At 47.1% G+C, this 19,408-nt stretch overlaps 2 protein-coding genes across 2 annotated transcripts in view; one reads left to right on the forward strand and one right to left on the reverse strand.

Annotated features, from left to right (window-relative positions):
• LOC307127066 (uncharacterized protein) overlaps positions 1-19,408 on the forward strand; it is a 290,663-nt gene that overhangs the window by 258,160 nt on the left and 13,095 nt on the right. The window lies entirely within an intron of this gene.
• On the reverse strand, positions 15,902-18,922 carry LOC307127078 (uncharacterized protein). Its single transcript, XM_079818066.1, has 5 exons — positions 18,815-18,922; positions 18,352-18,400; positions 17,849-17,869; positions 17,185-17,678; positions 15,902-17,082 (listed from the first exon to the last, which is right to left on the reverse strand). Exons 3-5 carry the CDS (start codon positions 17,854-17,856, stop codon positions 16,652-16,654), a joined length of 933 nt encoding a protein of 310 aa, XP_079674192.1. The 5' UTR covers positions 17,857-17,869; positions 18,352-18,400; positions 18,815-18,922; the 3' UTR covers positions 15,902-16,651.

A 19,408-nucleotide genomic window follows, 5' to 3' on the forward strand; every position in this document is an offset into this window, starting at 1 on the left:
ACAGTGGTTACCAAAATAGGAAGACAACTATGGTATATATATGACAGAAAATTCAAGTAGCAGGAGGGCCGGTGGCTGGCGGCCCTCCGGCTTCATTGCTGTGTTTGGTGTGAATAAAGCCTCTTCTTCTGAAATCACTAATCCTTTGTGAAGAAATTTTTATAAGAAGAGAATTCTTCAACAACAGTAGGCTACTCCTCTCATAAATGACACTTTATGTCAAATATTATGTAGAAAACTGACACTTGTAGATGAGTTCATAGAGCCCAATAAAGAGACCAATTGACCATATGCCTAGCAATAAATATCAAATTATTGTGTGTCCACCCAAGCATTTTTAGCCAGATAAAAAACACCTGGTGCTCTTCTGAAAACAGCCAGCTGGTGGCGCTTGAATGCGATTTGCAAGGGCAGCGTTTTTCCAGCTGAGATACTTTGGTTTACGATACAGAATATCCATGGCAGTAATGTGTTACTTGTATCTCATTTTGAAGAATATTACTGAATATAAAAATGCAGTAACCAGCAATATTACTTCTCCATTGTTGTTCAATCGTTGTACAAGTGGGAAGATTGGTCAGTGTAGTATTTGTCCCGCCCCTCCTCCTCTGTGATTGAACAGCCATGTAAAAAGTGACAGTGACGAGCGCTGCCTATTACCCAACGTTGAACTGTAAAAAATATTATTAATATATAAATATATTGAAATATTATTATGGTACATAGTGCATCAAAATGCGATGTCATCATTTTGACAACACAGAACATATGCACCATTTACACATGATAGGGAGCAGGTGTACATTTCTTTCGTAGGCTACCAACTAACATTTTCAAAATAAGAACATTTTCGTGAATCCGAAAATTTACATCAGATCGGCTTTACGAACGATTTACACACAAATTCGTTCTGCTTCATTTCATGAATGAGGCTCATTATCTTATTGATTTTACTCACAGTTCATGGTATCTTTTTTAAAAAGACATTTACTATTTTTAACCTGAACGTAGACCAAGCGTGGCTACATGTACGTTTCATGGTCACTAACTAGTTGACTGACTGACAATTAGCAGAAAAACACACACACACACACTCTGTGTAATATCATTGCGCCGCTGCACTCATGGTACGGCACAAAGTTCCTTGATTATTACGCAGGAATGAAAGTATAGTCCCTAGCCATATCAGTCTAGAAAATCTTAGTACACGATGTAACTACACTCATCCCAACATGTAAATATGAAATTGTTGCCATTATTTTGTCACTTATTGAGCAGTAGGCTAGCTGGAGCCATTAACCTCCAGTCTGTGTGCTAAGCTAGGCTAACGGTGGGTACGTCAGACAGAGTTATGGAACGCACGGAGATGAGAATGGTATGTATGGATTTATCTAACTCTGGGGGATATGGTGAATAAGCTAAATGCCCCAAAAGTTGGCGTGTTCCTTTAATGTTAATTTAGTATGATTAAATCAAAAGTAAAAATAACCTCCTTCAAAAGAGTGGGAGAGGAAGAGAATGAAGAAGATATTACATTTACCATGCCTGGGGGGGTCCTAAAATTTAGGACGAGGGAACTAAAATTTCAGATACTGGTTTGGAATATAGACTGTAAATGGACGTAGTGGCCGTGACATAACTCGTAGGTTTCTGAAGAGCATTTTTGAAGGCAAAAGTTGTCCGTTGCTATTTTGGTAGCGGGTCACTCTTGGATACAGACATCCCAACCTGAAAAAAGTCATTTCAGGGAGGTATCTCTCCAAAAAAAAAAGGAAAGGTATCCCGAATTTCACCACAGAACACGACTTTACTTGTATAGTATAATATAATAATTCATTAATATATAATTTCTATAGGCCTATGCAAGTATTTGTAAAAAAATATGTAAAATTATGTAGATAACTTTTACTATTTACATAAGCTGCTTATACTATTTATGTAAACTGCTTTTATTTATATTTCATTGCAACTTTAAACAGGTCTAAGGAGTTTGTTGTTTTCATTTAGCCTTGGCAACTAGCCGACCTGAAAAAATATGCACATGAAATGAAACTTGTTTAACTCAACCATAACATGTCAGTAACAAATTGTACAGCGTGCAATAAGATTGTCATTATGTTTATACTTTAGTTTTTTGGGGCACTCTCCCTCTGCAATGGCGCTCCAGTTTCTATATACACTGAACTGATTAATTCGGTTCGGGAGAAGAGATAAAAGCCCGCCCACACTGACAATTGATTGGTTGACTTACCGAAACAAGCCAATCAGGACGCTCTCCGTCTTCCATGCGCTTCATCGGGTTGCATTGTTTTTGTGTGGACAGTGAAACTGAGATTTGGCTTGCCACGTCAGAATCTTTCTTCCAGGCTTCTGATTGGCCAACATGCCTTTACAGTTAGGGTTATATTGCCACCTGTTGGTTTGGCATGCTCTTGACAGAGCTTTGCATTTTCATGTGGATGCAATTTTTTTTAAACGGAGGAGGGAAAAACTATGTGTGGACTAGACTAGGCCTAAAGTTGGGCAATTTAACATGGGGGAGATAGAGATTTGACTCCCTTTTGGAGCCTGTCTCTACGGCCAGTCGATGAATTGCAGGTCACTTCCATGTTGGCTTCAAGAGAGACCACGAGAGGTTGCCGCTTGGTTTGGAGCCATTCTCATGAATCCAAAGAGGCCTAAAATGAGCAGGTTTTTTTCATATACTGTTCAACTTGGTCCATCTTTTAGTTGAACTGCTCTCTCAGGAGACAAATTTGAAGCTGCTGAAAGGTAGATAAAAAAGTTTAGAGTCATATCAGTTAACTTACGTCACACACGCACGTTATTCTTGATAAGCAATGGGAAGTAAACAGCATATTCTAATCAAGGACTTTTCAGGGTCAGTTTTATTTCCAGAGAGCTTGACATTTTTATTTGACATTTGCCACTACATCACAAAGAAATATAAGCTCCAGCGCCACCTCAACTAAAATGTTTTGGACAAGAGAAAATACCCTGAAACACACACATACACCGTTACATAGTCTTGCTTGCAGCACACATGTAGCTTCTCATACAGTAAACGTGAGCGTGCACACACAGGCGGATGCCAGGATGTCTGGACCAAGAAACGATGATTTCCTGAGAAACAAAGGACTTTCCTAAGGATTAACATTTGATCACTCTCCTGCATAAATAACAACCCCATCCGAGACACACCACACCGAGACACATACACCTCACCCTCTGCCCATCACCCTCTGTATTGCTTATTCTTTCCCGTACTGAAAACTCTGCATAGATTTTGAATATGTTAAATGTGCCCGATCAGTAACTATGCATGTCTAATATCATATGAAACTCAGTGTGTCAGTGCGTCTGGTAAAATGGTCCCCTTCTCTCAGCCATAATACCATAAGGGTCTATAAGTTGAGAAAATATTGTATGCCACTTAAAGTCCCAGTGAACCGGAAGTTGCAACTGATTTTATTTCAGTGCTATGACGTATTTCCAAGCGAAACGGAATATTGAAGAAAGGGTAGGGTTTTACTTCAGCGCTCCTCCTCTCCATCTCTCGCTCATAGAAGACTAACGGTTGGAGGGGAGTGGTTAAGGATATTCAAACCCAAGCCGTCGCATAGTCATCATCGGAAAGGGAACGCCATTCCAGACCGGAAGTTACTTTTCAGATTTTGATTAAAGATTACCACGGTAAACATTTTTTATTTTATGTGAATTAACTTGCACTGATTAGTTGTTCACCCTAAGAACTGTAATGTGGGCTAACAAAGTAAATAAGATCGATTTTGATTTCATGAGGACTTTAAAAGGAGATCCTTCATTCAGGATGCCTCCTGTATGTAAATAAGTGCCCTCCTTTACAGATGTTTAGAACCATTCAATCAGAAATTCTGATTGCCCATTTGTGACCCCCCAGATAAGAGACCAAAATCGAATTATAATCACAAACACCACCATTTGGTGAACCTATTGAATTATCTGGGTATTTAAGGAAAGATGACACAAAACTTGGGGAATCTGTAGACAGATTTCCTGCACGATTGCTGTGTGTAGTTTTTTTACTAGCAGGTAAATATTTTTAAATTACTTGATCTCTGAATTGTGGATTTTGTATAATTGATTGATGTTTTTATTCCTTGAGTTGTGCTGCGTCCTAACTCGCATACTATCCGTACTAAATAGTATTCGAAAAAATAATTAGTATTTCCCAAATCGTAGTATGTTGAAAAGAGTATTCCAAAGATTCCCGGATGGTCTACTATTTCTGGTCAGAATTCAAAGTGCAGATCGATGCGCACTCTTAACGGCTGATATTGCCCACAACCCATTGCGAGATGGCCAAGGATTCGATTAGAACTACAAACACGGATAAAACAAACACATGAGAGGAGTCTCTGCATTAAAGACCCATGAATGGCAGATCAATGTGCGACTACATTTCTCTCCGAGACAGTAGGAAATTAAATTGAATGTGGAGGATTTGAACTGTGACGATGATTGACAGGGTAGTTTAAACGGTGACGGGATGCACGTAACTAAGCAACCGTTATAGATGACGAAGAAGTATGTCCCAAAGCTTGCCCACTCTTCTGCTACACACTCAAAAGCATGTACTTGTTCTTCACAAAAAGAGTACATACTTTTAGGTCGTAGTATAAGTAGGCGAATGTACCGAAACGGTTCGGTACAAATACATGTGCCGCTACACCCCTAATTAGTAAATGTTTAAGTGAACATTAACTAAGATTAATAAATGTTTAAAGTATTATTCATTCTTAGTTCATGTTAAATTAAGTAGTTAACTAATTAAACGTTATTGTAAAGCGTTACCAAAGTTTTGAATCTTAGTGTTGTACATGGAATAGGGGTGTCGCAATATACCATTATTGGCGATAAATGTGATATTCAAAGCACAAAATATCAACATTGTGTTCATTTAGGGTGTGACAATATACCGGTATTGGTGATAACCGCAATATTTTAAATGAATAGGACTTTTACGATAACATGACACGTAAATAATCCAGTGTCCCGAGTCCGACTGGAGCCGTGTTTTTTTTCCCTCCTTACCTATTACACACTGTTGCAGCCATAAAAATAGTTCAACATTGTTTTTAATGTCTGTTTATATTTCGTTTCGTTTCTTTATTAAGTTAATTTAGAAAAAAAGTTTGGAGCAGTTTTTGTTTTTTTAAGTAACGACCAAGTGGCCAGCGCCCGACAGTAAGTTAACCGCATGTTTGATCAATTTAGCCTCTCGAATCAACACTTGACTTGTCTTGCCTATAATAAAACACTTGAAGCATATCACAATGTTAGTCGCAAAGAAAAACTAAATAAACAAAGTAAAAATGAATCTGATAACTTTTTCCCCCCAAGGTTTCTATAGATATCGCAATATATCGGTATCGTTAATTTTTTTGCCCACAAAAATCGTGGTGTGAAAAATCTAATATTGTGACAGCCCTAACATGGAATGATACATTTCTTTACATTTTATTTGTATTAATTTATGTGTTGTGTGTGTGAGGTACTGTGTGTTTGCTTCTGAGTTTGTGTGTGTACTGGTAATCCCTACATTATGGGGACCAAATGACCTCACATGTATAGTAATACCAGTACATTTTGACTTTGTGGGGGCATTTTGAAGGTCCCCACGAGGAAACAATCATATAAATCAAATAGAAGGATGTTTTTTTTGAGAATGTAAAAATGCAGAATGTTTTCTGTGATGGGTAGATTTGTCACATCTGTTCTGTGTTTTGCACTTTTGGGACTTTTATGTTGAAGTTATTTGTGACTAGGTTCTGTGTTCTTTTCTGTGTCCTGTTCCTGTGGAGTTTTGTAGTTCTTTGTAGTTTTTCCATGTCGATTAGTTTTCCCAGGTGTTCCCATTCACCACACCCCTTGTTATCTCATTTAGCTAATCTCCCCTGTGTGTATATAAAGCCCATGTTTTCTCTGGTTCTCTGTCGGTCGTTGTTCAACTGTTTAATGTTGCTGTTATGCAGGTATTCGCTGTTCTCGTGTTTTCTTTGTGTTTGTTCAGTGTTATTTTGTTCCTGTTTTTTGATTGTTTATTTAATTAAATTCTCCCCTGCAATTGGATCCCTCATCTTTGCCTGCCGCCTGTTATTTCCTGTCCCGTGAGAGAACGACCGACCCAAGTATGGATCCAGCGGGGAGAATAACGCATCTCTGTCAAGGAGAGCAAAGCACTGAGGACTATGTGCTGGAATTTATCAGGCTGGCACGCCTGACTAAAATGAGTGAAGCATGCCTGATGATCTTCTTTCGTGGGGGACTGTCAGAGCCACTCCGTTCACGCATGCCACTATGGGATCCTGACTGGACACTGGAGTGCTACGCGGCCTGTGCACTTCAGCTGAGCGGCTCAGCATTGGTGGCGGGGGTCACCAGGTCGGAGATACCGGTGGCCATGATCTCAGTGGAGGAGGACTTTAGGGCAACCCAGAGATACGGGAGACTGGCTTCGAGGCTGGAAGACACGGCACTTTGCTCTGTGCGAGCCGCTGACATCCTTGCGGTGAGGATTTCAGCCGGGATGGCCATCACACCTGGGCCATCTACCCGTGCACCGAGCCCAGAGAGGTCTCCGCCGCCTGCACCGAGCCCAGAGAGGTCTCCGCCGCTTGCACCGAGCCCAGAGAGGTCTCCGCCGCCTGCACCGAGCCCAGAGAGGTCTCCGCCGCCTGCACCGAGCCCAGAGAGGTCTCCGCCGCTTGCACCGAGCCCAGAGAGGTCTCCGCCGCCTGCACCGAGCCCAGAGAGGTCTCCGCCGCCTGCACCGAGCCCAGAGAGGTCTCCGCCGCCTGCACCGAGCCCAGAGAGGGCTCCGGCCCGTGCACAGAGTCCAGAGAGGGCTCCGGCCCGTGCACCGAGCCCAGAGAGGTCTCCGCCGCCTGCACCGAGCCCAGAGAGGTCTCCGCCGCCTGCACCGAGCCCAGAGAGGTCTCCGCCGCCTGCACCGAGCCCAGAGAGGTCTCCGCCGCCTGCACCGAGCCCAGAGAGGTCTCCGCCGCCTGCACCGAGCCCAGAGAGGGCTCCGGCCCGTGCAGAGAGTCCAGAGAGGGCTCCGGCCCGTGCAGAGAGTCCAGAGAGGTCTCCGGCCCGTGCAGAGAGTCCAGAGAGGTCTCCGGCCCGTGCAGAGAGTCCAGAGAGGTCTCCGGCCCGTGCAGAGAGTCCAGAGAGGGCTCCGGCCCGTGCAGAGAGTCCAGAGAGGGCTCCGGCCCGTGCAGAGAGTCCAGAGAGGGCTCCGGCCCGTGCACCGAGCCCAGAGAGGTCTCCGCCGCCTGCACCGAGCCCAGAGAGGTCTCCGCCGCCTGCACCGAGCCCAGAGAGGTCTCCGCCGCCTGCACCGAGCCCAGAGAGGTCTCCGCCGCTTGCACCGAGCCCAGAGAAGTCTCCGCCGCCTGCACCGAGCCCAGAGAGGTCTCCGCCGCCTGCACCGAGCCCAGAGAGGGCTCCGGCCCGTGCACAGAGTCCAGAGAGGGCTCCGGCCCGTGCACCGAGCCCAGAGAGGTCTCCGCCGCCTGCACCGAGCCCAGAGAGGTCTCCGCCGCCTGCACCGAGCCCAGAGAGGGCTCCGGCCCGTGCACAGAGTCCAGAGAGGGCTCCGGCCCGTGCAGAGAGTCCAGAGAGGGCTCCGGCCCGTGCAGAGAGTCCAGAGAGGGCTCCGGCCCGTGCAGAGAGTCCAGAGAGGGCTCCGGCCCGTGCAGAGAGTCCAGAGAGGGCTCCGGCCCGTGCAGAGAGTCCAGAGAGGGCTCCGGCCCGTGCAGAGAGTCCAGAGAGGGCTCCGGCCCGTGCAGAGAGTCCAGAGAGGGCTCCGGCCCGTGCAGAGAGTCCAGAGAGGGCTCCGGCCCGTGCAGAGAGTCCAGAGAGGGCTCCGGCCCGTGCAGAGAGTCCAGAGAGGGCTCCGGCCCGTGCAGAGAGTCCAGAGAGGGCTCCGGCCCGTGCAGAGAGTCCAGAGAGGGCTCCGGCCCGTGCAGAGAGTCCAGAGAGGGCTCCGTACCAGTTTTTGTCCCAGCCCAGTAATCTGCAGTCAGCCCAAGTTCGCTACCAGTCTGTGTTCAAGCCCAGTTGCCTGTTGTCTGCACAGCTCCGTGACCAACCTGTGTCAGTCAAACCCCATGACCAGTCTGTTCCTCCCAGGCCACCTGACCCATCTGTGGTATACTGGCCACCTGACCAGCCTATGCCCCCTAAGCCACCTGACCAGCCTGTGTCACCCAAACCTCCTGACCAGCCTTTTCCACCCAGGCCACCCGATCTGCCCCAGGTCCCACCCAGCTTCCAGTGCCCACTCCTGACCCTCCATCCCTCCCCCTGTTCCGCCACCACTTCACCTCCCTCCGTGACTGGTTCTGGAGCGTCTGGAAGCCGCTCCTTTGAGGGGGGGTAATGTCACATCTGTTCTGTGTTTTGCACTTTTGGGACTTTTATGTTGAAGTTATTTGTGACTAGGTTCTGTGTTCTTTTCTGTGTCCTGTTCCTGTGGAGTTTTGTAGTTCTTTGTAGTTTTTCCATGTCGATTAGTTTTCCCAGGTGTTCCCATTCACCACACCCCTTGTTATCTCATTTAGCTAATCTCCCCTGTGTGTATATAAAGCCCATGTTTTCTCTGGTTCTCTGTCGGTCGTTGTTCAACTGTTTAATGTTGCTGTTATGCAGGTATTCGCTGTTCTCGTGTTTTCTTTGTGTTTGTTCAGTGTTATTTTGTTCCTGTTTTTTGATTGTTTATTTAATTAAATTCTCCCCTGCAATTGGATCCCTCATCTTTGCCTGCCGCCTGTTATTTCCTGTCCCGTGACAAGATTTAGGTACCGTTGTAAGAGGGAGATGTGCATATTAGCCTCATTGTCCTCCAGACTTTGTAAGTTTGTGTTTGTGTAAATTATTTCTTGTGCATCAACAAAAACATTTTTGTGTATTTGTTTTAACAGATAGTTTTGTCAATAAATGTAGAGGTTTTGAATTTGCATTTGTTTATTATACTAAATTGCAGCTTCATTATTAGAAAAAAATTCACTTACACATGTATTTAATGATATAATAGTGTAGATGTAAATTAAGTTAAAGTATATTTTAGTTCACATTAATTGCTTGTCAGTACATTCAGAAGTACACTTTTACCATATTTCAAAGTAAGTCTCACTTAAGTGGTTCAAAAACATTACATTTAATTCACACTTAAGTGTATTTTTTAGCTGACATTAAAGTATATTTAGGTCCCATTAATTGCTTGTCAGTACATTGAGCAGAGCACTTTAATTCAATTTTAAAGCAATTATGAAAGTAAATACAATGTTGTAAAAGTCCCACTTAAGTTGTTCCAAATAAAGCACTCTTAATGGCAACTTAATGGCACTAAAGTGCACTTTTTTCACAAGGGGAGTCAATCTCACTAAAATCAAGTTTTGCAGTGAATTCACATTCAAACACATTTCAACATCTGGACTAGTCTGCTAGTCCAAGTAACACGCATTCAAAAATCAAATAGCAAAACAAACCAATAAAACATTTCATCCATGGGGATGAACACAGCAACTAGTCTCATTATGAAGCCTCTTATTTAATGGCTTTCAACTTATTTATATTCTCTTATTCGCAGATATGACAGGTTTCTAAAAGCACCTTTACTTGTACAGATGACGTGCCTCTTTCATCTTTGGGCTTAAACTATTGTTCTGTCTAGATTTTGACATCTTAAGGCTGCTGTGAAAATAAGTTCCCATTCAGTCGGTCACTCTCGACGCCACGTCGGAGTACCGATGAATAGGAATCTCGCTCGCGAGAGCCAATCTACTTCAAGTGTAACTAAACGAGCCAATGCACATTGGCATGCAATGATTGCACCAGGTGCTCATGCCACGCCGTGCGGGTATAAATGAGACACAGGTGATTGCATCAAATCAACCTTTTGCTTCGGAGCCGGGTGGTAGATGGTAACGCCAGATATCACTCACTACTTCGCAGTCCTGACTGAAGACGGAAGCCGCCTTTCGGAAGCGATCTCTTCAGTCGGTGTTGGTGTGACGGCACAGCAGCGGTCGCGTGGTTTTCGGATCATCTCTCTGTGTTGTTTGTTTAGAGCAATCACAAAGGCTGTTCTCACAGCTGGTTCGGTGCGCTAGGTGGAGAGCGCTGAAAAGCCGTTCTTACGGCTGGTAAGAGAGCGCCTTCGTGTGAGAGAGCGCGCACGTCAGGCTGCACCCACCCCCTGACTGTGTCGCCGCGACCCCGCCCCCTGCATGCTTCAGCACCAAGGAGAGCGTCCTTCTGAAAGAGCAAACACAGATAGAGCTTGCGTCTTTTTCAAGATGACAATCTATCTGTGTGTTTCTGGATGCGGTGGTTACCTGTCACCAAGGGATGGTCACCAGCGCTGTATCTCGTGTTTGGGCGTTCAGCACGCTGAGGCAGCGCTGGTGGATGACTCATGTTCTCACTGCGGGAACATGACCATCTCGGAGTTGCGGTCTAGACTCCATCTCGCAAGGGGTGGAGTCCCCGTGCCTCTGCCTCGATCTAACCCTCCACAGAGGGTTACTTCAGGCAGTAGCACGGGTGATTTGAGGGTTACGGTGAGCGCTCTTCCCCCAGGGAACCAACCCCCGGGGAACCCTCATCCCTCACGCACTCCGCAGCCAGTAGAGCTGCCGTTGGAACGTGGTGGGCCGTCCTCGAGATGTGCACCATCCGTATCCTTCGGGGCTCCCCCTGATGATCAGATGTCCATCGCTGCATCGGAGGGAGGGTCAGACTTCTCTGGAGATGACGTGTCGGCGCAGGGGGCTCCTTCGGGAAGATCCGCTGTGCCCGATACGGATCCGGAGATGATGGCCATGTTTTCCCGGGCCGCCGAGAAGATCGGGCTCGTGTGGAACCCTCCACCGTGTCCCGAACCTTCAAGGTTGGATGATTGGTTTCTCGGGGTGGCCCGTGCTGGTTCTCAGCGCCCCACCCCGGTTCCTTTCTTCCCGGAGGTGCACGAGGAGCTCACTAGGTCGTGGACGGCACCTTTTACTGCCCGAAACCGGCCCAGTGGATCCTCCTCCCTCACCACCCTCGATGGCGGACCTGCAAAGGGTTACACGCAGGTTCCTCCCGTGGAACGGGCCGTTGCTATGCAACTGTGCCCTAACTCCACATCCAGGGGGAACCCGTGTCTCCCCTCCCGAGCCTGTAGGTACTCGTCCGATCTGATCGGAAAGGCCTACCAGGCTTGTGGAGAGGCAGGCTCCGCCTTACATGCTATGGCGTTGTTGCAGGTTCATCAGGCCCAGGCACTGAAGAACCTGCACGAGGGTGGTCACAATCCCGCAGTTCTCCAAGAACTGAGAACCGCAACGGACCTCGCGCTTGTTGCGACGAAGGTTACGGCGCGGGCCGTGGGTCGTGCGATGTCCACTATGGTGGTCCAGGAACGCCATCTCTGGCTGTGTCTGGCAGACATGAGGGAGACCGACAAGATCAGGTTCCTTAACTCCCCCGTCTCCCAGACCGGCCTCTTCGGCGACGCGGTCCAGAACTTCGCCCAGCAGTTCTCGGCCGCACAGAAGCAGACTGAGGCCATCAGTCACATCCTGCCACGCCGGTCAGCTGCTGTCTCCACCCCGCCGCCGGCAGCACCTCAGTCTGCTCGTCGCCGAGGGCGGCCGCCTGCGTCTGCCTCCGCTCCCACGTCGCAGCAGCAGCCCCCACCCAAGCGACGTCGTGGAGCCGGGCGCAAGCAGGCCGCCCAGCCCGTCCAGGCTCCTGCCAAGAGAGGTGGCAAAGGCAGGGGCAAGGGCAAGCGGCCCTGAGACGGGCGACCCGGAGATGGGGAGGACTGCTCTTCTGGAGACGGTGACCGCACCGCTCCATCCCCCGGAGGAGGGCCGGGAGGAGAATCTTGTGTTCCGTTTTGTTTCTGTTCCGCCTGGTACCCAACCTGGTACCCAAATTTTCAATAAAAGAGCAGTTTCCTCCATCTCTGGGTCCTCAGGGGGCTCGGAGAGTTGTGGCCGGTCAAACGCCGGACCACACTCATCCTCCCCCTTCGCCAGCGGGCAGCAGTGGACGACCTCCTCACGTTCCTCCTGCCCACCTGTGGAATCAGGTAAGTGTTGCACAGCACACTCTCACCTCGCTGCGGGCCGCCTCCACGAGACAGCCGCCCCAGCCCGGTACCTGCATTCCACCTCGCTGCCCCACCGTGGGTACGCCGGTGGTCCCTATGGTCCCGCTTGCACGGTCTCTGCGAGCCTGGCTAGAGCTCCCCAGTCCGTCTCGCTGGCTCATTCGGACCATCAGGCTCGGCTATGCGATTCAGTTCGCCCGGCGCCCCCCCCCCCAGGTTCAAGGGCGTCCGCTTCACCTCGGTGAATGCTGCAGATGCCCATGTCCTGCGTGCGGAAATCGCTGTCCTACTGGCGAAGGACGCGATAGAGCCAGTCCCTCCAGCCGATATGAAGACCGGCTTCTACAGCCCGTACTTCATTGTACCCAAGAAAACCGGTGGGTTACGGCCAATCTTGGACCTGCGAGTCCTGAATCGCACAAGCTAACGTTCAAGATGCTCACGCAGAAACGCATTTTCGAATGCATCCGTCCCCAAGATTGGTTTGCAGCGATCGACCTGAAGGACGCGTACTTTCATGTCTCGATTCTTCCTCAACACAGGCCGTTTCTGCGCTTTGCGTTCGAGGGTCGAGCATATCAGTACAGAGGCCTGCCCTTCGGGCTGTCCCTGTCCCCCCGTGTCTTCACGAAAGTCACGGAGGGGGCCCTTGTGCCCATGAGAGAACAGGGCGTTCGCATCCTCAACTATCTCGACGACTGGCTCATTCTAGCACAGTCCAAGGATCAGTTGTGCGAACACAGGGACCTGGTGCTCAGACACCTCAGCCAGTTGGGTCTTCGGATCAACTGGGAAAAGAGCAAACTCGCCCACGTGCAGAGGATCTCTTTTCTCGGTATGGAGTTGGATTCGGTCGAACAGACAGCGCGCCTCACGGAGGAGCGTGTCCAGTCGATGCTGAGCTGCCTGAACACGTTGCAAGGCAGGATGGCGGTTCCACTGAAACAGTATCAGAGGCTCCTGGGGCATATGGCGGCCGCTGCGGCAGTAACACCGCTCGGCCTGCTTCATATGAGGCCGCTTCAGCATTGGCTACACGGCCGAGTCCAGAGATGGGCGTGGCAACGCGGCACTCACCGGGAGAGCATCACACCGGCCTGCCACCAGTCCTTCAGTCCATGGTCAGACCCCTCATTCCTTCGGGCCGGAGTGCCCCTGGAACAGGTGTCCAGGCACGCTGTGGTTTTCACGGATGCCTCTGCCATGGGCTGGGGAGCCACGTACAACGGGCATGCAGTGTCAGGGGTTTGGACGGGCCCGCACCTGCATTGGCATATCAATTGCCTCGAGTTGCTAGCAGTGCATCTTGCTCTGAGCCGCCTCAAAGCGCGGTTACGGGGCAAAGATGTACTGGTCCGCACGGACAACACTGCGACCGTTGCGTATATCAACCGACAAGGTGGTCTGCGCTCCCGTCGCATGTCGCAACTCGCCCACCATCTCCTCCTCTGGAGTCAGAAGTGTCTGAGGTCGCTTCGGGCCATTCATGTCCCTGGTGTGCACAACCGTGTGGCCAACGAGCTTTCACGAGCTGCGCTCCCAGGCGAGTGGCGACTCCACCCCCAGGTGGTTCAGCTGATTTGGAGACAGTTCGGGGTGGCACAGGTCGACCTGTTTGCCTCCCCAGAAACGTCCCACTGCCAGTGGTTCTATTCGCTGACCGAGGGTACACTCGGCACGGATGCCCTGGCGCACAGCTGGCCCCAGGGGCTGCACAAATATGCGTTTCCCCCAGTGAGCCTACTTGCACAGACTCTGTGCAAGGTCAGGGAGGACGAGGAGCAGGTCCTGCTGGTGGTGCCGTACTGGCCCAACCGGACCTGGTTTCCAGAACTTATGCTCCTCTCGACAGCCCCTCCTTGGCCGATTCCTCTGAGGAAGGACCTTCTGACTCAGAGACGGGGCACCCTTTGGCACCCGCGTCCAGACCTGTGGAAGCTTCATGTCTGGCCCCTGGACGGGACGCGGAGGTTCTAGGTGACTTACCCCAAGAGGTAGTTAACACCATCACTTCGGCACGAGCGCCGTCTACAAGACAGGCTTACGCCTTGAAGTGGAACCTGTTCGTCGAGTGGTGTGCTTCTCGCCGAGAAGACCCCCGAAGATGTTCGATCGCGTCTGTGCTTTCCTTCCTGCTACAGGGGTTGGAGCGTAGGCTGTCGCCCTCCACCCTCAAGGTTTCAGAATGCCCCATTTGAGCCTTTGCAGTCAGCAGAGCTAAAGATTCTGTCAATGAAGACTTTGCTGTTGGCTGCATTGGCCTCCATCAAGAGGGTAGGGGACCTGCAGGCATTTTCGGTCGACGAATCGTGCCTAGAGTTCAGGCCGGGTGATACCCACGTGGTGTTGAGAACCCGGCCTGGCTATGTGCCCAAGGTTCCTACCACTCCCTTCAGGGACCAGGTGGGACCCGGAGGAGGCAGACCCAGCCCTAGCTTTGCTCTGTCCCGTCCGCGCTCTGCGGGTTTACGTGGATAGAACTCAAAGCTTCAGAACCTCAGATCAGCTCTTTGTCTGTCACGGAGGCCAGCGGAAGGGAAAGGCTGTCTCCAAGCAGAGGATGGCCCACTGGATAGTGGATGCCATCACCTTGGCTTACCAAGCACAAGGTGTGCCCTGTCCGCTCAGGGTGCGAGCACACTCTACTAGAAGTGTTGCATCCTCCTGGGCGCTGGCACGTGGCGCCTCGCTGTCAGACATCTGTAGAGCTGCGGGCTGGGCGACACCCAACACGTTCGCTAGATTCTATAGCCTACGTGTAGAGCCGGTCTCCTCCTGTGTTCTCACCTCAAACGGGTAGAAGCACTGAGAGGCCCCGGCTCTTGTCGGCTTGCTGCGCTACGACGCTTATATTCTCCAGAAGCAAACTCTGTGAGTCCTCCACCGCCCTCGGTGCCGGACGTGGCGGAACGTCTGGCATCAGGCCCCTTGCCGCTGAATCCTTGAGAACCGGTATTGGGCTTGGGCCATATGAGTGACCCTGCGGGGATCCCATATTTTCTTCCACGGTCGCTCCTTCGGGAAGCCTGTGTCTTTCCCTTGGGAGAGCCTTCCCTGCAGTGGGACTGAGCCCCCTTCTCCTTGCGGGCTACGGCTCAGCAGTGTACTCCACATAACTCCTTCGGGGTACGATGTGGGCTCCGCAGCGTTCCCTTCTCTAGGGCACGCTTTCCCAGTGTTATCCAATAATCACTGAGCGGGTCATGCGGAACAGCAGTGATGGACTTCCCGGTGTGAGCCCAGTCTCATCAGGTAAGAGAGCTCAGGTGGCTCACACAGGGCACTGGATGGGGGCAGAAGCCATGGGGCTTTGGTAGGGATTCCTATTCGTCAGTACTCCGACGTGGCGTCGAGAGTGACCGACTGAATGGGAACGTCTCGGTTACGTATGTAACCCTCGTTCCCTGAAGGAGGGAACGGAGACGCCACGTCCCGTCGCCATGTCCTCTGTACCCTGCTGGGGTGCCTGTCTACCTACCCGGCTCCTCAGCAAAAGGCTGATTTGATGCAATCACCTGTGTCTCATTTATACCCGCACGGCGTGGCATGAGCACCTGGTGCAATCATTGCATGCCAATGTGCATTGGCTCGTTTAGTTACACTCGAAGTAGATTGGCTCTCGCGAGCGAGATTCCTATTCGTCGGTACTCCGACGTGGCGTCTCCGTTCCCTCCTTCAGGGAACGAGGGTTACATACGTAACCGAGACGTTATTAATAATTTTATAAAGATGAACTTAAAGTGACAACCATGAGTTAATATTTAAAGTCTGTTTATGAAGTATTTACATAGACGTTCAATGTGAATGAGCTTAAAGGGAGCACACTGAGCTTTATTGGAACAGCAACTGTTTTTAAATTAATTAATATTATTAAATTAAATTTAAAAGGACAATTTTGCTAAATAAATAATCTAGGTCATGTATTAAGTTCATACATATTTTAATATGAACAGTTATTATTGAAAATATCTATGAAATTATACTCTTCCTTATTGATGTCACACTGAAGCTGTGATTTTCATAGTAGTTCCCTTTAAGCTCACCTTACAATGATATGAAGCCTTATTAAAAAATACAGCAGTGTAAAACCACAGAACATCAAAAACTGTAAATGTATAATATAATGGATTTAAAAATACAAGCCAGTAATGCCTGTGAAGTAAAATATTAGTGTAGCACACAATCTTATACAGCTAGTAAGCTTCCAACATCCAGATTCCAGGATGTATAATATGCAAAAGTCTAAACATGAATCTCTTAATCTTGCAGTAAGAAGTTATACTTATCCAAAAAAAAGGCTTAAACATCTAAAATGCACAATTAAGGAGCTCCTCTTCTGGTGAAAGTTTTAAGACAGCTTTCAAAATGGCCGCCAGACAGCGTGAACACATGGATACCCATATCTCAGTGTGCGATGGTCTGATTGGCTCGAGATTACAGAAGGTATATAGTAACAAACACATCAATTGGTTAAGACAAGTAGGATGATAAATTATTTTTTTCTTTTTATAATCTGAGCTCGAAGATAGTAGTTTGCTTAATGGGTACCGCAACATCAATTACGGCCTTTGTCACTTCTTCCATGATGTTCACCACAGACCGCCAGTTGGCGAAATGTCGAGTTTGCTTCTCCAGTACATCGACTCTTCCAACAAGAACATTCACAAGGCTCACAGCTCTCCTGACCTTTTCCTGAATATTTGCTGTGTTCTCTTGATGCATTTGAACCACCTCAATCACCTTCTTAATCCTAACAACTGCCTCGTTGGTGTGCTCGATTTCATCTTCTATATCACAGATCTTTTCCTGGTATGCAATCACTTGTATAAATTTCTCCTTCACCTCAGAGCCAAACTTTTGTTGCTCCCGTTCAGCTGCTCTGATGTCATCTGAGGCCCGGTTTGATTCTGGCACTCCCTGACTCAGCATTACTGAACCTAGATGGAAACAAGAAATCTTATCTAGCCAAAGGTTTCTCTAATACATCAGTCACAGTTTTGTAAATGCATAGCAGAAGGATGCTGAAATGAATTTCTTACCAGCAATCCAGCCCAAGATTGGTATTGCAAACAGTGCCCCCCCCCCCCCAACTTTTGTTAGATCTTCAGCTTCTTTCCTCCTTCCTTGTGCAGATTTTAGGACATAATAAGCAGTTTGTAAAAAAATTTCAGCCTGTTCCAAAGCTTCTTCAGAATAATTTAGCATTTCTTCAGCAGACTGTCTCGCTATCTGTAATGTATTTATGGCCTTGAACATTTCTTGTTTCTGCTGCTCAAGATTTTGTTTCATTAAAATAAGACGCTCCATGTTTTCATCCAAATATCTCAGCATTTCTTTAATCTTTGTCTCTGCTATATTCAGGCGCTGCGGAGCTTCCTTAATATGTTCCCTGATTTGTTTGAAGTTGGAGCTCAAGCCAGTGGTGGGATAGACGTGCACATTTCTGAGGCAGATGCAGATTTTACAGAGAAATTCAATTCCCTGATTCAGAAGCTCAGAAACTCCAAGAGCCATAGACTGCAAATCCTCAACACTGCAGATATGGGAAGGGAAAAAATATGAAAGAACACTTTTAAAACACATTTTAATTGTATAAACCATAGAATAATTTTCATTGTCTTGTGTTTAAAAAGAAAAAAAAAAAACTTTCACACTTTTTACTTTAACAAATATTATAATATGTGCAGGTGGGAAAAGACATACCTGCTCATTGTCCCTGTTACACTAAAAAAAAAAAGAGATCCACATTTAATAATTAGTATAATTAGTATTATTTTATAATTGTAACATGTTAAACACACAAGCACAAGGATAATTTAAAACACTATTTTATTTAAACACAGATGAAAACTAGGAAATAACTTCTGGAAACAACACACTAAAATGTATTCACTTGATACATTGATTTAAATAATACCTTTGACTCCTAAAATATGAGCATTTACAAAATCAGATATAATACTTAAATACTTAAAGGTTGACATTTTCCTCCAGTTTGGTATATATTTTTTGAAAAATCAATTTGAAAATTTAAAAGTAAATAAATACATTTTAGAATTACAATTAGTAAATTTTTTACATTGTAACATATAACATATAGTCACTTAAAATAAAAAAGGTGATATTTAATGATGTTTAAAGCAGAATTAATTTGACTACCATTGATAGCAAATTTGATTAAATGATCCTAAATGCAACTGCCTTACCTTGTCCAAAGGTGAGAGTAGTTTCTTCAGGCCACAAGATCTATTAATGCTGAATGGTGAAATGAAGGAATGCTTCAGCTTTTATTTTATTTTTTTTATTTATATTTTATTTTATTTTTTATTGGCTGGAAATCTTGTAGTTTGTGATCCCACCTACAAATACTGTTGTGTGTGTGTGTGTGTGTGTGTGTGTGCGTGTGTGTGTGTGTGTGTGTGTGTGTGTGTGTGTGTGTGTGTGTGTGTGTGTGTGTGTGTGTGTGTGTGTGTGTGTGTGTGTGTGTGTGTGTGTGTGTGTGTGTGTGTGTGTGTGTGTGTGTGTGTGTTATACCCAGACAAGAAACAATACATTTATTTTCAAATGTCTTAAAGTGAGGATCTGACAAAATTCTTGTTAACAAACTACAATTAACACAATTATTTAAAAAAAGTGTCATTAATAAATTCTCTTTAAATGATTTCATACCTGCCCACAGTGGGTTTCACTGTTGTTGTTGTCGTGGCTGTGTACATTCCATGTGTAAAAACTGTAGCCTGTCCCAGCAACTGCTGTTGTAGAGAGTATAATCACCCATGACATCTTTATGTGGTTTAAAGCTGCACTATGGCTGATAAAAAGCTCTGGAGAGAGTCAGCAAATCAGCAGAGATCATTATAAGGACACAACTACCCTCACTGACTGACATATACAGAGTCAGATGTGTGTGTGTCGAGCAGCACGTATAATTCAGACTCTTACCTCCAGACTTACGAACAGTTTTACCCAAGTGCAATACACTATACACAGGACTATTTATAGATTGAATCGTAATAATACATATTACACATTACACAAGGGATTGCACAATATTTCTAGTGCTATTTATTCTTGCTGCTATGTGGAATATTCTTGTTGTGGTACTTTGTGTTTTGCTTATGTGTGTTACCACAGGAGTTGCACTTGAAATTGTATTTTAAATGTGCTACCGTTTAACTAGATTTAAAATAATTATTTAGGAGACATTTTCCCAATGTTGAATGCGTTTGTTTTCATGGCCATTAAAATAAATCAAATGTAACA

This window comes from Gobio gobio (assembly GCF_949357685.1).
Source record: "Gobio gobio genome assembly, chromosome: 5".
NCBI lineage: Eukaryota > Metazoa > Chordata > Actinopteri > Cypriniformes > Gobionidae > Gobio > Gobio gobio.